The 22,231-nt window shown below is 40.0% G+C and overlaps 1 protein-coding gene across 1 annotated transcript; it reads left to right on the top strand.

The window, feature by feature from the left end:
- Positions 1-7,617: 7,617 nt before the first annotated feature.
- HRH1 (histamine receptor H1) lies at positions 7,618-21,881 on the top strand. The gene is made up of 2 exons (XM_081937269.1): positions 7,618-7,690; positions 20,143-21,881. Exon 2 carries the CDS (start codon positions 20,246-20,248, stop codon positions 21,701-21,703), a length of 1,458 nt encoding a protein of 485 aa, XP_081793395.1. The 5' UTR covers positions 7,618-7,690; positions 20,143-20,245; the 3' UTR covers positions 21,704-21,881.
- The last annotated feature ends 350 nt before the right edge of the window (positions 21,882-22,231 follow it).

Below are 22,231 nucleotides of genomic sequence, written 5' to 3' on the forward strand. Positions count from 1 at the left end.
GCTGTTCCACTGATTAATTGTTCTAACTGTCAGGAAGTTTCTCCTCAGTTCTAAGTTGCTTCTCTCCTTGATTAGTTTCCACCCATTGCTTCTTGTTCTACCCTCGGGTGCCTTGGAGTATAGTTTGACTCTCTCTTCTTTGTGGCAACCCCTGAGATATTGGAACACTGCTATCATGTCTCCCCTAGTCCTTCTTTCTCTTAAACTAAACATACCCAGTTCCTGCAACCATTCTTCAATAAATCATTTGGATCAGCTTTATAAATAAATACCCTTAATCAGTGACGTGCGATGAGGTTTATGGCTGGTGAGGCTGGTGACGTCATCAGGAAGGCGGGGAATGGGACCACGTGTGCAGGAGGCTGAGGCTGCTTCAGCCTCCCTCCTGCACATGTGGTTCCATTCTCTGCCAAGGATTTCCTGGGTCCCCATCCTAACCGAAGATTAATCAAATCTGACCCCCCTTTAGTTTTCTTGGAATCAGCCATGGCCTTCTAAGTGCTATGTTCAATATCGCATCACAAAATAATAATTGTAAAAAACATACATCTGCTTTTCTCTCTGTCACTTTCAGCAGCGCAATTCTTAACAAGGCGCCAGCCATGACTCGGTTTCCAGGGTCCTTTCTCGAGCGAGCTGGCAGGGAAATGGTAGCCGCCAGTCCGAAAAGTCCATCGCACTTTCCACTTTTGCGAGCAGCTTCCCATAAACCCGCCATTGCTCAGTGCGAGGAAGGGAGCCGCTCGCGCATGAGCATTCGCCCTGGAACCATGAGCTCCAGCGTCAGAACCCGACAGAAGGCGGGGAATGGGACCACATGTGCAGGAGGGAGGCTGAGGCTAGAGGAGCCTCCTGCACCTCCCTCCTGCACACATGGTCCCATTCCCCGAGGCTCCTCAGCACCTTTTCCCTTTTTTTTCTTTTCATGATGAGAGCGGTGAGGATCTGCTTCCCCTGCCTCCCCTGACCGCACGTCCCTGCCCTTAATCCTGCAAAGATTTATATATGGTTATTTTCTTTCAAACAGACATTTACAATGCAATACAATGCAATACAATAGTAGAGTTGGAAGGGACCTTGGAGGTCTTCTAGTCCAACCCGCTGCCTAGAAATATCATTTCTGTTCTACTGAAATAATGTTATTTTCTTCCAAATTATTTGGGATGTTGTCTGCTATTATGCCTATGAGTAATTTAAACATTTTGGGAAGCATGCTATCTGTCTATAGTTTCCTGGCATTGTCTCTTTTTGATGCCTTTTTAAATTATAGATTTTTGCCAGTTATTCACCAAACACTGCTGTCTTCCATATGCAACATTAAGTTATTTAGGTATTTAATGTAAACTAGTCATATATTTGAACCAAAAGTCATGCAATTGATCTTTTCCAGGTGATGTTCAGTGCTTAATTCTTTTCACTCAATTTTTAATCCTTTGTGCTGTTCTTCCATTTGGTTTTTACTAAATTCATCCTCACATTATCTTCTCCATTCAGAATTTTTATTTTAATCTTTTTGAGTTTCCCATAAATCTTTCCAAAACCAGATAGTTTTATTTTTGGTTTTCCATTCTTGGAATTTCTATTGTGATTTATACTTTGGTAGAATGACTCTGGTCTGACTGATGCAGCTAATTTTGCTTAAATTAGATGATTCATGCTTCATGGCATTCAATTTTCCCAGTTATTGTTGCTATGATTTCCAAAGCTTCTGCATTATTTCTGGTCCTGAGCCAATATTTTTTTTATGAGGCTTGTCTTAGTCCTTACTTTCTTCCATTTTTGTTCCTAAATGTTTTTTTTTTAAATTATTTGCATTTTATCTTTATTTATCTTGGCCTCCAGATTGATCTTCCAGTGGCTGGTTTTCTACTTTCAACACTCAGTTCTTCTGCAATCACTACTGCTGTAATGTAGGCAAGTTTATTAGTCTGTTCAATAAAGGTTATTTCAATCCTTGCAAGCATCTTATTCACATACTTATAGGTGACAGGTGTATGTTTTTGTATGCTATTTTCAGTGCTGGAAGTCTTTGTCCTTCTATGGATAACTGTATTAAATTGAAAAAGTGGCATATAAATTTATTTGATTATTACAGGTAGTCCTCAACTTATGATCACAATGGAGTCCAAAATGTATGTTGTTAAGTGAGACATTTGTTAAGTGAGTTGCCCCCATTTTACAACCTTTCTTGGCAGAGTTTTTAAGTGAATCGCTGCAGTTGATAAGTTACTAACCCAATTGTTACGTGAATCTGGCTACCCCATTGACTTTCTTTGTCAGAAGGTCACAAAAAATGGCCACATGAGCCTGGGACACTGCAACCATTATAAATATGAACCAGTTACCAAGCATCTGAGTTTTGATCACATGATTGTGGAGATGCTGTAAAGGTTGTAACTTTGAAAAATTGTCATAAGTCTATTTTTGCAGCAACATTGTAACTTTGAAAGGTGACTAAATGAACTGTTGTAAGTCTAGGACTACCTGTATTATGGTTGATTACAGTGTTAGCCAGATTTTTAGACTGAAGTTGGCACCTTTGTCTACTTATTGATCCTTTCCGAAGGACCAGGTATAAGCAGATATAATGTTTAACAATATTAAAAGCATTGTTGCAGAATGTAAGCTGTTCCAAGTAAAGCTGCCTTTTGCAATTGACTGATGATACAATACAATACAATACAATACAATAGTAGAGTTGGAAGGGACCTTGGAGGTCTTCTAGTCCAACCCCCTGCCTAGGCAGGAAACCCTATACCGTTTCAGACAAATAGCTATCCAACATCTTCTTAAAGACTTCCAGTGTTGGGGCATTCACAACTTCTGGAGGCAAGCTGTTCAACTGATTAATTGTTCTCACTGTCAGGAAATTTCTCCTCAGTTCTAAGTTGCTTCTCTCCTTGATTAGTTTCCACCCATTGCTTCTTGTTCTACCCTCAGGTGCTTTGGAGAATAGTTTGACTCCCTCTTCTTTGTGGCAACCTCTGAGATATTGGAATAATGCTATCATGTCTCCCCTAGTCCTTCTTTCTCTTAAGCTAAACATACCCAGTTCCTGCAACCGTTCTTCATATGTTTTAGTCTCCAGTCCCCTAATCATCTTTGTTGCTCTTCTCTGCACTCTTTCTAGAGTCTCCACATCTTTTTTACATCGTGGCGACCAGAACTGAATGCAGTATTCCAAGTGTGGCCTTACCAAGGCATTATAAAGTGGTATTAACACTTCACGTGATCTTGATTCTATCCCTCTGTTGATGCAGCCTAGAACTGTGTTGGCTTTTTTGGCAGCTGCTGCACACTGCTGGCTCATATTTAAATGGTTGTCCACTAGGACTCCAAGATCCCTTTCACAGTTACTACTACTGAGTAAGGTATCACCTATACTGTACCTGTGCATTCCGTTTTTGTTGCCTAAATGTAGAACCTTACTCTTTTCACCATTGAATTTCATTTTATTAGATAGTGCCCAATGTTCAAGTTTTGAGTTTTGATGTTCAAGTGGTGCTCCAGTTGTTTTGAGATTTCATCCAAGGTGCCTATTATTATTTGTATTCTCTTTACTTTACTTTCTTTTGCAACAGTCATTCTACTTCTATTTGCATTTATTTCCTTATTTTCTGTGATTGTTTCTCTTCTCTTCTGCTGTCTCCAGGTATCACAATATCTGCTGTCCAGACTTTTTCTTTGTTTCTTATCAACGGTTGCTGGGGAATTTATTCAAGATGGAAAATGAACACCGGGAGGTCATATTTATTGAATAAGGTCTATTCCTCAAAACAACTTGACATATTTTATAATGAGGCATCCGCGCCCCATATTCCTTTTTCATCTTTTGATGCATCTGTTTCTGTTTTGTCTCAATAATACATAGAGTGTACATAGAAATGAAGCAATCAATATTAATGAAGCTGATGAAGTTATTTTAGTTTCCTAATCTTTAAATTAAAAACATTTTTATTGGGTGGTAAATGAATAGCTAGAGATGACAAATCTTGCTAATAATAGTAAGCTTAAATCTTACAAGAATGATGAATGTTATACATGTTTTGCTTTTACTAACATTTGTTACTGGAGAAAAATGATCTCTCTGTCTTATTAGTCTGAACAAGATCTGTCTTCTTGTAATATGAGGCCAAGAAAGCCAACACATTATTTGGAACCAAATCATATTGACTTAGTAAGAAATCTAGGGATGGTTTCATTCAAAGAAGAGAGGAAATAAAAACCAAAAACTGAATCTTGTTAAATATATGAAATATGTGTTCTTTTCAAAATTCTTCTTACTTATCAAGTTGTATCCAGAATTATCCATTGCAAAAAGCTGTAGCTACTGATGGCCATATACTGTGTAAATGTTCTTATGACCAATGTCATTATACGTATGTGGGGATGTCATACCAATTAATTTATTACAATAGGAGATCAGGGCATCACAACATTTGAGAAGCCCTTCCTTATGGTATAATTAATTTAGGAATTGATTTACATAAATGATAGAGAAAAAATTCATCAAACAGCCAATTTCTTATATAAGAGCTTCTATTAGTTATTCTTCAGCTTATCCTTAAACTCAAAATATAGCAGGGCAGCAGCCAAATTTTCTTCGGAAATTCTATATTACTTGCCCATCATAATACAGTGTATATTATAAATAAACTTATGGATGGAAAAAAAGCAAAAGATAGAGTAGCATTCATTATAACTTTATGTGAAAATTGTCATATGTGAACCGAATCAAAATGTTGAAGGGATGTAAGTTGTTTATTCGAAAGAGGAAGAGCTGTACTTAAAGACACATTGAAACAATAAATTTTACTGTACACCTATTGCCAATGGTTTCACAGTTAGGAGAGAATACATTGTCCCAAAGGTGCTTTTTTCAAGAAACAACTGGACTTTCTTGTTTTTCTTTGAAGATGTTTCACTTTTCATCTAAGAAGCTTATTCAGCTCTAATAATAATAATAATAATTTATTAGATTTCTAGACCGCCCCCTCTCCCCGGAGGGACTCGGGGCGGTGTACAGGAATAAATTTTAAAACCATACAAACAATCGTATACACAGCTAAAAATCAGATTAAACAACCCCTGTACGAATTTATAAAAATTAAAAACAGACCATAAAACCAATCATAAAAATTTAGAAATAAAACTGAGGTGGGAAAGGTGGAATTAGGCCAAGCCGGCTAGCTGGAACAGGTGGGTTTTAAGTTTCTGACGGAAGGAGCGGAGATCCGTAGTCATTCTAATGTCGGGGGGAGGTCATTCCAGAGGGTCGGGCCCATCACAGAGAAGGCCCTTCCCCTAGGCGTCGCCCGCTGGCACAGCCTAGTGGACAGCACCCGGAGGAGTCCCTCTCTGTGTGAGCGAATCGGCCGAAGGGATGTATGGAGCAGGATACGATCCTGCAAATAACTAGGTCCTGTGCCATAGAGCACCTTAAATATGATGGTCAACACCTTGAAACGCACCCGAAAAGCCACAGGCAGCCAGTGTAGCCCAGGCAGGAGAGGTGTTATGTGGGAGTAACTAAAGACTCCCAAGACTGCCCGCGTGGCCGCATTCTGAACCAGCTGCAGCCTTCGGGTGCATCTCAAGGGGAGCCCCATGTAGAGAGCGTTGCAGTAGTCTAGCCTGGACGTCACAAGCGCATGAGTGACTGTGCGAAGGGCGCTCCGGTCCAATAGGGGACGCAATTGGCGCACCAGGCGGACCTGGTGGAACCCCCCCTGGCCATGGCTGTCACATGGTCATCCATGGACAGCCGGGTATCCAGAAGGACGCCCAAATTGCGTACCTGATCCACGGGGGCCAGACGTTCACCCCCAATGGCCAGTGATGGAGTGACAAAGCTCAGGAGGATCTTCAGCCAACACAACATACATGCACACTTCAAACCCAAGAACACACTAAGGCAGATGTTCATCCACTCCAACTAGACACAAACTGAGCAATGTGGTTTATGCAGTACAAAGCAACCACTTCATAAACACATGGCACAACATAGGAGAACAAACTCATCTGGCCAAGATTCAGCAGTCCATCTGTATTTAAAAGACAAAGGCCACTCTTTTAAAGCAAAATCCATATTTTGGACAGAGAAGATCTCTGGTTTGAAAGCGGGGTCAAAGAGGCCATCTAGGTTAAAATTGAAGAGCCCTCTCTCAACAGAAGGGGGGTGGGTGGGATACGACATCATCTATCCCCAATCTACAACACAGTCCTTCCAACAGTTCCAAGAAGACTCCACACCCATTTGCACTACTCAGGTGACGCCAATGACACAGATAAACTTCCAGGCAATCTCCAGGATTCTCTAAAAGAATGCAAATGACCAGCTGTCTGCAAGGACTATAAATCTTTCCATTCCACACCATCCAATCAGACCTGAAGAAGCTTCTTGGGTGAAAAGGGAAACGTCTTCCAAGAAAAACAAGACAGTCCAGTTGCCTCTTGAAAAAGCACCTTTGGGACAACTATGACCGGGATGACTTAAAATCTCCATAGTCAGAGAGAATACATTATATTTAAAACACTATAATTGAATACAGTGTATGTAGTCATTATATCTGGAGACCTGTTCAGTTGTCTTTTTTTTTCTTTAGCATAATTTCATAAGAATGACACAGAAGCAGTTTTGATTTAGGGTTGTTGTTTTTTGTTTGGGTTTGTGTGTGTGTTTGTACTAATTTCCAGGGTGTGGTGAGCTGCTTTCCAAATTTGCTTTCCAAATCTAGCTAAACCAACTCTTTCATCCCCTTCTCTCTCAAACATTGATCCAAGAGAAACACTTCTGCTTCTTTTCCTCAAAAAGGCAAACACAAACACACAGGCACATACACATCCCCAGACGCATCAATCTCCATTAGATGTGGCCACCTTCGGAGAATTAAATCAAGTCGCCAACGTGTAGATTGTCTGTTAAGTGTTAAGAGGGGCATGAAAATACTTCAGCGTGCTGGGAGAGAGGACGAGGCCCTCGCAGAACAAATTTTTATTTCCTTGAGGGCTGAGGTCAGTTCATCCAAAAAGAGAGGGATGGTAGAAAGGGGCGATGAGCTCATTTAGATGAAGCGTGGGTGTCGGGGTGGCCGGGAAAGGAAGGCGGGGGTTAATCAACGCCGAAGGTGGTCAGAGATGGAAGAACTGCTCCTCCTCGGAGTGCGCAGGCACGTCAGGAGCCCCTGCCCTCAAACCACGCCGCTCTCCCACTTCGGAAAAGCAGCTTGTAGTTATTCAGCGGCTCTCCCTCCTCAAGCAAAGCCAAGGATCGCTTTATTGAGAGCATTTGGGGCCATCTCCCTCTGGCTCAATTTCAGAGGTGAGGCTCCGAGAGGCACTTCGAAGAAAACTTTTCCTCCCTTGGAGGCGGTTGGGGTGCGGGGCGAGAGCAGCCCCGCCGCCAGCTAGCGCACCTCCGGGCGGACTGAGGTAGCCTTCCCCGTCAGCTAAAGACGAGCCCTCCAGATACATCAGACGAGACTTGAGGAGGGGGGATGCCTCGCTCAGGGCGGCGGGATTCTCGGTCTCCCTCCGCTCCTAAGATACCGAGTGAGCAGGACCGACGCGTAGCTCCCCCTTGACTTGGCGCCTGGCAAGTCCCTCCGTCTGTTCTTCTCAACTCTGGGGAGCTTCTGCAAACCCTTTGCGTCACCCCAGGTCATCCCAGCGACTTCTGCCTCAGTGCCAGGTGGGTACGTAAGCTTGGCAGGTCGAGGAGAGTCTAGGCTACTGGGGAGCCCAGCTCAGTCTATGAACGATGGGTAGCTATCGGATAAATCATCCGTCCCTTTTGAGGGAACTGGCAATTCGTTCGGGCTGGAGATGATCAGATCTCAATTAATTAAATGAGCCAGAATTGCAGTAGAGTCACCGTTCGCTCACTTATGACCAAAAGCTACCGATGAGAAACTTCATTATGCAGGCAGTAATCCAAACTCATCCAAACTCATTTTCCCCATGGACTCAATGAAATTTACTCTTAGTATCCTATGGATTGAACTTTGAGGCTTTCTTTCCTGATAACATTTGATATTGGCTCCTCCAAAGTTTAGGTAGAATGAATCTCTTTGTAGTAACCCTAATAGGAGTCTGAAAATCTGCTATTTAGGTTTGAGGTTATAAATTTTTGTTTTCATTTTCAGTGCATGTATCTCCTTTTGTGTCACTGCTGAAGTACAATTCAGCAGTCGGTATAGTCTGTATTATTTTGCGGTTTACTTAGACAGAGGACCAGCCTGGGAAAATTATGGATTAGTGAAACAATACACAGTAACATATTTACCTCATCTGATGCCTCAGTATCTCAATTTGTTAAGTTTCGTTAAGGGAGGGGTAATTGTGCTGATCAAAATTGTGCCGTATCAGTATTTTATCCAATATAACAATTTAAAACCCCTGCTTTCCCATTACATCCCTTTATTCAATAATGACTGTGAAGAAACAGTTCTGAAAATAATGTTTAGGGATGTAAGAAATTGCAAGTTACTAAACTACCAATCTATCCTATTTTGTCTTGCATTCTGTTAGAGCTTGTGTTATTGAGGAATTTCTTGTACAGTTTCTTCTCTATGGGTACTCCACAGCCTAGCATAATATATTGTAAAATATAACCTAAAGTGTCTGAGTACCCACCCAGGTCTTCTGTGACTCCAAGTCTAAGCAAGTTTACAATATGACTTACAGTGGAAAGTATTTCTTTTCTGATCTCTGAACAAATTTTTTTTCAGATGTAACATATGTTGAAATGGAAGCTAGAAATTGTTTTTCATATTAATTTATCATGTACTAAAATCTGTGAATATCCAAGACTAGGTAATGGTAGTGGAAAAAATTATTCTTAATGTGTAGAATGTCTTTATTTCATGTAAAATGTAATTCTGGTATGATAATCCAATTCAGTGGAAATCACAATAATTACATTATGAACAAACATAATTACTCATGAAAAAGCAATTTAATTTTGTCCAGGAAAAAAAATGCAACAAAATGGTGCATTAGCTGCTTTTATACTTTCCTAAAAATTATTAAACAGGGAATAGCAAGGGAAAGTTGGTTTGCTGGGTGGTGAGGGGGATGCAAAGGGGATGAATAGTGAATTTTCTTTTTCATCATTAGATCTGCCATTATTTGGGTTTTTTCTACACTCTGAGAAAATGGCTGCAGGTTTTTATAGCAAACAAGTCTTCTTTCATATGCAAAATCACAGGTTCGAATGCTACTCATATGTATTTTTATGGCGTGGTTCCAGGTTACATATAGGACAAACTCTTCCCACTAGAACTAGTCCAACTGCTATAATCATATCAGGTTAAGTAACTGAATTCCAGGATGTGAAGTGGTTGACACCTGAAGCAATTATTTTTCAGTGGCAGTGCCAACATTCTGGAAGGTCTCCCTATCTTCTGGAAGTGGCTGGAAACAGGGTTTTTTCTGGAGGGCATTTGCAATGTGGTGTGGGTTGCTCTGCTTACATTCTTTTATTATAAATATACCAACCATAGACTAAACAGGGTGCTAAACAGGCACCATAATGCTGCTACATTTCCCTTTCTCATCCTCCCCGATAAATACACATTGCATGTAATTACTTTAGATAACTCTATGCATGATTGGGATTACTCCTTAATTGGAGAGTCAGAAATACTGTAAGTTCTGTGTACATCTGAGATGCTACACAGATGTATATAATGGAACATAAAGTGTTTGCAAGGTGCTACTATTATAGCCATGCTTTTGGACATAATAATTAGAGAAAGAATATTATAGAAACATTTTTGTTTCACTACTTATTTTTAATTACAGGATTTTATAAAACAGTAGCCTTGAATCCCTATTTCACTATTTATGTTGATAACATTGGCTGTGACACTGTGTTAATAGTGTTCCACTTTTTGATTTGTTTAATCATACATTTTCCAAATTAAGTTTGGAAGACAAATCAATTATGGAAAATATGAAATATATTTGAGCTAACCAAATTGAGGCATCGCTATAACAAAATGGACTTTCTCTTTTAGTGCTGGCCAATTACTCTGCTAGCTGACATTTAATTGGCTTACAGCTACACTTCTTGTGAGCGATAAGTTTTGGTGGACTGTTCTAGTTAAAGTGTTTATTGCTTTGGCAATGAATAACTGTACACTAAAACAAATGTTGGATAAACTAATAATGTAAAATCTATGTACAGTCCAACTTAGCACTCTAGTATTTGTATAAGATACTCAAAAGAAACACATTCTCCATCTGAACATTTGCAGAGGAACACAAGCAGATCACAATTCAGTTCAATCCAATACTCTTTTCTTCTCTTCAGAAAGTAGATCAAGCAAAGGCAGCAGAAGTGAGTGGGTTGAGAGCAGGAGTCCATTAAAATAACAACATACAGGTGTCAGCTGCTGTTCCTGCTGAAAAATGAATGATTCTAGCACATGAGGCATGAACAGGAGAAATAGTGGTACAGTTCAGTTTTTGGATCTGTTCTACTTGTATATTGGGCATTACAGATTGCAGTTGCTTTTTTCTTCTTCTCAGTGACATTTTTTTTCTAATGTTGGACGTAAAACAAGCTTAACAACAGCTATACCCTTGAATTTTTGCATCTGAGCCTCCTAGGTCCAGTAATGAACTTGGAAAAGTCTGGCATGATAGTTACAATACTAAGACTTGTATGTTTCCTCAGTCTCTCTAGGAAGCTTACAACACCAGTAAATATAACAAAACATAGCTATCAACAAAACTTCCACAATAAAAACAATAGTGCCCTTTGCTCACTACCAGGAAATAAAATAAAGTCATAATTAATTATCTCTCTTTTAAGTGCCCAAACCATTTATGGATAAACAGTGGTTAACAGGGAAGGGATTATCATTGCCAGGAGACAAGCTGTTGTGGAGATGGGAAACAATACACAGAAAATGCTCAATTCCAAGGCTCCAGCAAGTTTATTTCCTGATGAGTGGGGACCCACAATATGTCTTCTGTGCAAGACTGCATTGGGCAGCAAATTTTGTTTGGAATAAATGGTCTGAAAGATAGATGCATCCCAAACCATATATTTTATAAATACTATATATAGGTTCCAAGCAACATATCTGAACTCTATTTAGAAGCTAGCCCACAGCCAATACAGTTCAGCAACAGAGATCTTGCAGGTCTCTAATGTTATCAGGTGGACAACTGCATTTGGTACCAACTATAGCTTCTGATTTTTTTAAGGGGCAAATTCATGTGGTCCCTCTGTAAAAAGATTAGGGCATGCATGAGTGTTGTTAGTGTCTCTCACTCTAGAAAAGGTAGCCATTGCCACACCAACCAATCCTGGGCAAAAGTTCTGCCATGACTTTGATATGTTCTTCAGGTGGAGCATAGATTGAAAAAACTCCAATTTTTTCTTTGGGAAAAATGCTGTCCATCCTTTGCCAAAGATGGAAATGTCCTGGAATCATTTGTCTTCCAAATCAACAGCCATTCCTTCTTGTCAGTTTTAAGCCTTAGCTTATTCCTCTCAAAACAGATTCTCACAAGCCCCCCAAATTTCCACTGCACCTTCTGCTGAGCAAGCCATGGGGATGTGCTACTGGGTATCATAAGCAATTTCCAGTGATTTCATGTACATATTGAGCAATATGGGGGCGATTGCTGAGCCCTGTACTATAGAACCAAGGGTTATGCGCCTGTCATGCTCCATTCAAATATATTTCCCTGGTCAGGAAAGAGGGAACCATTGTGAAACTATTGCCAGCAGTCCAGCAGGATATATAACTTCCATGGTAAACATACAAGACACACACACACACACACACACACACACACACACACGATGCATAGGATAGGACTACATGTTAGCTAGAGGCATCAAGGAAAATAAATTATATAGTTCAAATTAACTGATTCAATGTAAAATGTCTGATATTTCCAGGAAATAAAAAAATGTGAATACTTCGTCCATTCAGGAAGAAGCTCTAAATTACTGGAGTCTCCAGTTTAGAAGGCAAGACAAAAACGTTAACAGTTTTATTTTTACTATACTTCCAAATTACCCCAGAAAACAGCTCAGAAAACTACAGAAAGAAAGGGAAATGATTTTTCAGGTTGCTGGGGGAAGAGGTAGGGATAGATTTGACTGGTAAACCACCTTCCTTTCACTACCAGGAGTGTTTTGTGATTGAAAACACATACAGTACATAAATGCCTACAACCCTGTGAATTTAGTATCCAAGCCACTGTGCCTATCATAAAATAAGATGTCAGATTAGCTCCAGATGTTATAATTCACAGTAACTAAATTGCTAATTCTGATGGATTGTGCAAATCTTTACATACTTATTGGGAAGAGGAAAAACAGTCCCAGGTAAGTGTCCATAGGATTACAACTCTCACTTCAAAAATAATTTTTATCCTCTTAACCAAGGAAAACGTATATGGTACATAACACCTTCTAAAAGCAGATCCTAGCTCTTTCAATGCAGATATTACTAAATTAGAGATGCACTGAATTATAATTGCTTAGATTCATTATTTCAGCATAACTTGGGAAGCAGACTCTTACAGGCATGGCTCTTTCAGCAAATGTTTGACCAATGGTGCTATTAGAGCTCACCAATCACCAAACAAATGCACAAAAGGGTGACATATCATTGACTCAATAATGTACAACCGTGTTTCCCCCAAAATAATTATTTCTTTTGACCCCCAAAATAAGAACTTGTTCTTATTTTTGGGAAAGTTTTATTATTTTTGAGGTGCGGGAGGTGGCGAGCGTGGTCACCTCATGGCTGCTGCTGTGTTGCAATATTTTCAGGAAGGGCCTATTTTAGCACATGCGCCAAAAACCCGGCTGTGCTTAATATCCGGGGAGGTCTTATTTTCAGGAAACAGGATAACTTATACAGAACATTTAACCAAAGAAAAAGTGGTAATAGGAATCTAAGGGGGAAATTAGCATGTAATAATGGAATTGCTAGCTTTTAAGAAAAACTAAAAGTTGGGGGCATTAAAAATGGATTTTAATAAATTCAGAGCAGAGATAAAAAAGTGACTAGAGGAGTTAATGGAAAAAGAAGGTGACAATGAAGAGGAATTTTCTAAAATACCAATTGTAAACAATTCTGGAGGGAGGGAGGAGAGGAAGAAATTGGAGACAGCAAAAAATGTAGCTATATAAAAAGTGATGTTTGACAAATAAAAAAGTATGCATAGAATGCATATGGAAAATGATTAGAGGTCTCTGTCAGAAAAGATATAGCATAGGCAGCCCAAAATTCTGGCGCTGGTGTCAGGAAAGTGAACTCAGAATGAGCCAAGATTAACAAAAGATGTTAAAAAAATAAATGTTTCCTTAGATACATTCAAAATAAAAGGGAAATAAAGAAGGAGAAATTCTAAGAGAGAAGGCATAGCTATTCAAGCAATATTTGGTTCAGTGTTCTGATTCACCCAAAACATGGTCCATCAGGAAATTATAAAAACCAGGATGACGATACAAGACTGAAATTTGAGAGTTATAGAAGCATAATTAGGAATATCTATTTACTCTGAATGAGTTTAAATCTCCAGAACTAGAAGAATTGTATTTTAAGCTTGTGAAACAACTTCTGATGCCCTGAATGATTAAGGGGAGATGATTAGGGGAGACATGATAGCAGTGTTCCAATATGTCAGGGGTTGCTACAAAGAAGAGGAAGTCAAACTATTTTCCAAGGCACCTGAGGGTAGAACAAGAAGCAATGGGTGGAAACTAATCAAGGAGAGAAGCAACTTAGAACTGAGGAGAAACTTCCTGACAGTTAGAACAATTAATCAGTGGAACAGCTTGCCTCCAGAAGTTGTGAATGCCCCAACACTGGAAGTCTTTAAGAAGATGTTGGATAGCCATTTGTCCCAAACAGTATAGGGTTTCCTGCCTAGGCAGGGAGTTGGACTAGAAGACCTCCAATGTCCCTTCCAACTCTGCTATTGTATTGCATTGTAAGTATTATTACTGTTATTAAGAAATCTTGAAGAATTGGTGAAGTGCCAAAGAGAACAAATATTGCCCCTAATTTCAAAAAAGAGAAAAAGAAAGATTCAGCAATTTGCAGACTAATGAGGCTGACATCAGCGTCATTAGTCTTTTTGGGAGGGAAGAGTCTAAGTAATTCATACAGAGATCAATCTGTAAGAACATTGAACAAATGCAGTAATTACCAGAAATCAGCATGAATTTATCAAAAACAAATCTTACAAGACTATTTTACTTCCTTTTCCGACACCAGATTTCCCCTTTCCCCTTTCTCACTCCTCACCTGCTTTTAAAATAATAACAGAAAAAGAGAAAAAACAAAGGGTGAAAAATACGATTATTTTAAATATATATATAGCTTAAAAATAAGTGCAAATATACAACAGAAAAAATTAGAATAGAGTATAATTTTTCATTACAACAGAAAACAGTTAAAATTATATGTAATGCAAAATAATACAAAAGTATTTAATACAGAGTTCACGCACATGTGTGTGTATGTGTAGTTGTACAGTATTTATTGTATAACTATCATGCTTTTTTAAACCTACTGTATTTTGTATAAGCGAGTCCCATGTTTCATTAAACTTAGCCAAATGAAATCTACATCAGTAGGCAATGTGCTCAGAAGTAGCAAGCATAATCAGGTCTTCAGTCCATTGAGTAAATAGGGCTAGATATTTATCTTTCCCATGTTGCAGTATAGTTCTTTTGGCTATAGTAAGGGCGTGGAGAATCCATTTACATTGCCCAGTTGTCAAATTCCTTGTATTAACTATGTAATTCAAGAGAATATCTACACTAAGGAAAAGGCTTGCTTATTCAAATCACTGTTCTGAATTCTACATCCTTCTTTTGTCAGCCAGACGACAAGCAAGTAGGTGTTAAGTATGTCCTGCTTTAGCATAGAAGAAGGACAAAGTCGCTCAGATCCGGAGCGGATGGGCCCCCTTCAGTGGACCAGGGGAGCCGTCAACAGTGAGTCTTGTGAGACCATTCTGGGAGGAGTTTGATTCTGTTGCCCCCGGAAAACACATATTTTCGATGGTCTTAGGAACCGAGACACCAATTTTATGGTTGGGGGTCACCACAACATGAGGAACTGTATTAAAGGGTTAGGGCATTGGGAAGGTTGAGAACCACTGGTCTAGATATTTTTCTTTTCAACACTGTTTGAGTGAATGTTGACCAGAATGTAGTCCAGTGATGGCTAACCTTTTTGTTGCTGCCCCTGACCCCCATACATGCGTGCCTCGATGTGAACCCTACCCCTGTGCATATGTGCATGACCCCATGACCCCTGCCCCTCCATGCATGCCCGCATGATCCCACGCATTCACGCACAACCCCCTGCCCCCCGCCCCCACACATGCACCTATGCACCCTGCCCCCCAAGCATGCACACGTGTCTCCCGTATGTGCCCCCCCCCACGCAGACCCGAAAACCAGCTGGCCAGTGGTAGGCACGTGTAAATGCGTGGTGGAGCTGAGCTGGGGTGACACCTAATGTTCCCACAGAGAGGGCTCTGCGTGCCACCTGCGCACATGCCATAGGTTTGCCATCACAGATGTTGACTCTTGTATATAAGATCAGTAATTAATTGTATTTATGGAAAAGAGAACATATTTGCACAACTGAGTTTACATGGTGTACATAGGCTTGGAAATGCAACTCCCACATACTATTCAGGTAGATAACTTTTTTTTTTACTCTCATGAGCTATTTCCATCTATTTGAAGAACCTTTAAAATCAATATGATTAGTACTCGTTGCAATGAAAACTCTTAAGTTATACCAGTCTCTATGGGCACGCTTATTTCTAATCCCTGCAATTTTCTTAGCAAGTTCTTTGAGAAGTGGTTTGTCCTTCCATTCTTCCTAGAGCTGAGAGAGTGGCTCTGACTTTGTGCCAAGGTGGGACTAGAACCTGGTTTGTAAGCTGATGCCTTAACCACTAGCAGCTGGCTTGCTTGTCGATCAGAAAAGTCCGTAGTTTGGCGGTTCGAATCCCTAGCACCATGTAACGCAGTGACCCGTTGCTTGTCCCAGCTTCTGCCAACCTAGCAGTTTGAAAGCACATAAAAATGGAAGTAGCAAAATAGGGATCATCTTTGGTGGGAAGGTAACAGTGTTCCGTGCACCTTCGGCATTTAGTTATGCCAGCCTCATGACCACGAAGACATCTTCAGACAGCGCTGGCTCTTCGGCTTTGAAACGTAGATCACCGCCTAGAGTCAGGAACAACTAGCACAGTGATGGCGAACTTATGAAATCACTTCCGGTTTGCTCGGAGGGTGGTTTTAAGCACTCCGAAGGCATCAGGGAAGCCTCCGGATGGTCCCTGAAGCCTCCGGAGGGCCTCCAGGGGGGCAGGAGAGGCTCTTTTCGCCCTCCCCAGGCTCCTATAAAGCCTCTGGAGCCTGGGGAGGGCAAAAAAAGCATGTAAAAATGGGGGGCGCTTTGTGCGCGCGTGCGCACTGGGGGAATCGCGCGTTGCATTATGGGTGCAGCACGCCCGCACACGACCCCCCCGCGCTCCCCCCACTTGTGGCATGCGAGCCAAAAAAGGTTCGCTATCGCTGAACTAGCACATATGTTTACCTTTTACCTTTTACAGTATCTCTTATTTTCTACCAGAAAGCTATACTAATTCACTTCATGATATAAGACACTGCTAGGAAAGAAGACCATAAGTAGGCCATTCTAATCCCTGGTGTGCTGCAAAACTTTCTGGTTTGAAGTCTGTTTAGCAGAATATGTGGCCCTCCACAGCATTCTTTGCTTCATGATATGAGTCTACTCAACTCTGATAAATATTCTGCTGACTTAGAAAATTCGTCATGCTTTGGAATAAGAGTTGGCATAAGAAATGTAGTAAAATGTATGCATCATGTTGATGCTGCAACAGACATCAATTAACTGGGCACCAGTGGATACATTCAGCACACTCATGGTGGTAGGGAGAACTTTTCTGATATTACAGATTTACTTCATTTACTATTGTAATGATGGAAAACATTCTGTACACTGCAGCTCCTGTCAGGAAGTAAGCTGCTATCACTCCTTGATAATTTACAATATAAACTATAGACCTGTGATGGCGAACCTATGGCACGTGTGCCACAGTTGGCATGTGGAGCCATTTATGAGGGCACGCAAGGCATTGCCCTGTCAGCTCCACTGATTTCTGCCACGATTTCTTCCCTGAAGCCTCCGGAGGGTGAAAAACAGCTCAATACACAAACCGGAAGTTGGAAAATGGGCCGTTTCTGTCCTCTGGAGGACCTCCAGGGCGGGGCATTTTTTTCCTCCCCAGGCTCCTTGAAAACCTCTGGAGGGCAAAAAACGGGTCCACCATGCCATTGCACGGCAAAAGTGGGGGGGGGGGAGCTGGGGGGGTCACGCACGCATGCGTGGGGGAAGAGCGCATAGAATTATGGGTGTGGGCATGCGCGTGCACAACCCTCCCCCTCCCCTTGCTTTATTTCCCAACTTTCTTCTATAGATATTGTTTATTCTGCATTTTTTAATTTTATTATCAGCATACGTAAATTGCGTTAGTTTAAGGAGATGAAACTTGATAAAGACAAACTAGCAGATCAAGCCACTGGTCACATTTAACACCTGTTTAATGTGGCAAAGAAGTGGTTAAGCACTTCTAAATGAATTGCATTCCAGGGTTTCTCGTGTTCATTTTTCTCAGGCTTTGATGGTGTGAGTATCAGTATCTCTCACATCATGTACTGCAGCTGATAGCTGTCATATTTCAGGTTGTGATTCCTTTTAAATAACATGATAAATTTATTAATAGGAAAAAAATCTTTATCCTTGAGAATAAATCCATTACAAACTCTTCCTTTGTAATGTGAGCTTTGTGTTCAGATGTTAAGCATTTCACCCTGGATCTTCAGTAAAGAATTTATTTATAGAACAAACACCAAATGATAAATATAATACAGTGAATACATCAAATACATGCTGCTTCATTCATGCTTTGCTCTAGCTTGAATTATTTTGATCACAACTCTTCTGATCTTGGAATTCTGCCTATGACGCTTCCTGTCCTGAGCCTCTGTTCCTGCCTCTCTTCCTTTTCCTTGCCTTAGGAAGACATATTCTCTAAAGCACCTGAGAGCAACATAAGGAATAACAGATGGAGAATTATCAAAATCACCGCAGAATTATCACCGCCCCGAGTCCCTTTCGGGAGAGGGGGCGGTCTATAAATATGAATAATAAATAAATAAAATAAAAAGAGATCCAATCTAGAATTAAGAGAAATTTCCAGTCAGTGAGAACAATTAAGCAATGGAACAGCTTGCCTGCAAATATTGTGGATGCTCCATCAGTGGAGATTAGATCAAGGGATTGGACTAGAAGATCTCCAAGGTCCCTTCCAACCAGGGTGGATAAAAATCGATGATTTTTAAAATAAAAATAAAAATAAATTGATTTTTTTTATTTAAATTGGATTTTTATCAAATTTATTCTAATAAAATGTTTTTGGAGTAAAAATCTATCTAAAGATAGTTTTCTATTTAAGATACATTAATAATTTATTTTATTCAGCATGAAATGGAGCGTAGTTATGTAGCACGAGGCTGTATATTCTGCAATATTGGGACTGTCGGTGAGTCAACGGTGGGTCAGAGGAGGAGCCGCTGCGGGACAGAGATTACAGTTGCTCTTCAAAAATTATAATTTAAACCGAGTTGATTTAAATCAAGTTTTCTTACTAGTGATTTAAATCATGATTTAAATCGACCTGTTTCCAACAGAAATTCTGTTATGAACCTGCTGTTTTTTTTTCTTGACCGCATATTAGCAGGCCCTCAACAGCAGTATAGCATTTAGGAAAGCAGTTACAGTTGCTTTAATGGTACTGCAGCGGCAAAGACTTTTTTTATATGTAATCAAATCCACATGTATAAACACACGTTTGTAGGTGCCCAGCATCGTTCATAAGAAAACCTAAGCACCATAGTTCTCTAATCCAAACAATGCACCTTTACTACATGATACGAGAGTTCACAGTGTCCCTGATTATGAAAATGTTTTGTTTGCATCTTCGGAATGTGATTAGGAATAGATGTTTTGGATCAATTATTCTAAAAGGGATCTACAGTACTACCCCCTATGAGAGTAATGGCGAACCTTTTTGGCACTGAGTGCCCAAACTAGACTGTGTCTGCCTGCCTGTGAGTGTGTGCGCGCCGGAGCACGGGAAATCTGAAGACCAGATGGCCGGTGTGTGCATGCCTATTTTGGGGGCATTTTCAGGTTGTTTTGGGGGCTAAAATGGCCCTCAAAATGACCAGAAAACGGCCTGGAAAATGGCCTATTTAGGGGATGTTTTTTAGGCTGTCTTCTGGTGCTCTGGCGCCTGCAAAGACCAGCTGGCTGGCATGCATGTGCGCGCCGGAAACCATAAGAGAAGCTGGTGATGACACACATGCCCAGAGAGAGGGCTCTGCATGCCACCTCTGGAATGTGTGCCATAGGTTCGCTGTCACGGCCCTATGACCTTGTCCTAACTGGATTTAGGTCATATATCCATACTAAAATCAATCTCAATCTCAGTCTCTCTCTCTCTCTCTCTCCCCCTCCCTTCCTCTTCCTCTTTCAATCCTGCCTTTTAAAATATATTTTGATCAACTCATGTCAGTGAACATGTCTCATATTCTTATCAGCACCCTCCTATTTTGGGGTAGAAGTAGAAAAGAACATGATTGCTTTATCCTCGCAGCTATCAGAAGATGAGAAAGTATCTATTTTGTTACCTACGTAAAAGTGCTTTGCTGTAGAACCAGGTGCTACTTACAAGTATATTTACTTTCTGGACCTTAGATTTAAAATGATCACAGTTCTGGAAATACTCAGGCCCAGCACCCTCTCCTTTGAATGGAGACTAAGAGGAAAGCTTCCACTTGGCTCAGGAACTGGTAGTTTAAACTTCTGATGAATACCATATGGCTTGGAAGGCTCCGGACGCAAGATATTTGGATAAGAGATTTGGAGGCAGGCTCCTACTATGTAATATTTTTGCAATATTTATTCTTGACTTCACTCTCACTTTTATTTCTTTAGCTGTAAAAACTTCAAGAAACATCAGTAGTGAAATATTTGTTTTAATTTTCAGATTAATCAAAGAAACAAAAGAAGCTGACCCAACAGTTCACCAGACAAGACCGAACTCTGAAGACTTTTTGGGGGGTGTTTTTTCATCAAATTTGAGTCAAAGGATGTGTCTGGTGGACAGAAGCACAGACAGGAATTCTACAGGGGTCCAACCTGTCTTAGGACTATTCTTGGGAACCATCTCACTGATTACAGTGGTTATGAATATTTTGGTCCTATATGCGGTGAAAACAGAAAAGAAACTACAGACAGTTGGCAATCTTTATATTGTCAGTCTTTCATGTGCAGATGTGATAGTTGGTGCAGCTGTGATGCCACTAAACATTGTGTACTTGTTGAAGGATAAGTGGATTCTGACTAGAAAAGCTTGCCTGTTTTGGCTTTCAATGGATTATGTAGCCAGCACAGCTTCTATATTCAGCCTTTTCATACTGTGTGTAGATCGCTACCGTTCAGTCCAACAGCCTTTAAAATATCTCAAGTACAGGACCAAAACTAGAGCCTCGGTCATGATTTCAATAGCTTGGCTGCTGTCTTTCCTGTGGGTGATTCCAATACTTGGCTGGCGAAAATTCACAGATCACAGTGATATGACAATTCATAACAGAACGTATGATGAAAACATATGTGAAACAGATTTTTGTAGGACCACGTGGTTTAAAGTCTTGACAGCCACAATCAACTTCTACGTGCCATCGTTGCTGATGTTATGGTTCTATGCAAACATTTACAGGGCTGTCTGTAAGCATTATCAGCATCGGCAGCTGATAAATGGATCCTACAGATGTAACTGTAATGACGTTAGTGTGCATAATGGAAAGATACAGGAAATGCAAAAGATTTGTTCCCAAAGTTCCAATAAAGACAGAGGATTTTCTTTCAGCGCAAATGATAGCTTCAAGCAAAACAAAATGAGAGAAGCTAACCTTCCATTAAGCAGCTTTGTTAAAACGTCGAAGGATTTTCCTAAAGGAAGTGACCATGAAGTAATAAAGCTTAACTGTTTCCCTCTAGCTATAATTCAGAAAGATACTGAGTTAGGCAATAGAAAGGGAAAATATGCCTGTGTCAGTAACAGTACTGAAAATATAAAAAATCCTATCTCCCAATTAGGCAAAATATCACATAGGCAGAGTTTTGTGGGAGGATCATTGCCTACAATTCACTCAGATCCCTCCCTAGAGCAAAATTCTTATACTGAGCAACATTTTCCTCAGACGTATTCTAACAGAAGAGATCCCCTCAGTCTCTGTTACCTGAAAGAGACATGGGGAAAGCTACGTACTCAGTCTGTTTGCCAGAGACAAAAGCTGCATGTAAACAGGGACAGAAAGGCTGCCAAACAGTTAGGTGTTATAATGGCAGTTTTTATGCTATGTTGGATACCATATTTTGTATTGTTTATGGTCATGGCCTTTTGTGAAATATGTTATAACCGTCCATTCCACATGTTTACAATTTGGCTTGGCTATGTGAATTCTACATTAAATCCATTTATATACCCACTCTGTAACGAAAACTTCAAAAAGGCTTTCAAAAAGATATTTCATATTAAAACTTAACTTATTGCATTAAAACATTATAATGGGGACAGATCAGCAGGTTTATATGGGAAGGAGGAAATCTGGTATTATTTAAATCTTGTTTTTAAAAAAGGTAAACAATGTGTGTCTTAAAAGAGTTGTTTTTCTGTTCCTAGTGGTTTGTGGTCTTTTTAATAGTAGATTTGATAGTTTAAAATGAGATTGAGCTAGAATGAAATATATTGCTATTTAACATGTCTTTTAAATGCTAACTTTCATATTTGATCATTCTAATCAGAGTTAAATTTACCACAGCCATTTTTTTCAAATGTATATACCATGTGTTATAATAATAATAATAATAAATAATAATAAATTTTATTTGATTAGCCGCAACCCTCTCCCGAAGGACTCGGGGCGGCGTACAATCAGAAGGATAAAATACACATAGGACACACATACATACGAAAAAAGGACAATTTCATTTGTGCGTGGAGGAGAGTAGACTTGTAAGTGAAAGAGAATAAACACAGCTAAAAACACAATTAAAACACAGTTTAAAATCCC

This window comes from Natrix helvetica (assembly GCF_964273705.1).
Source record: "Natrix helvetica genome assembly, chromosome: 1".
Classification (NCBI taxonomy): domain Eukaryota; kingdom Metazoa; phylum Chordata; class Lepidosauria; order Squamata; family Natricidae; genus Natrix; species Natrix helvetica.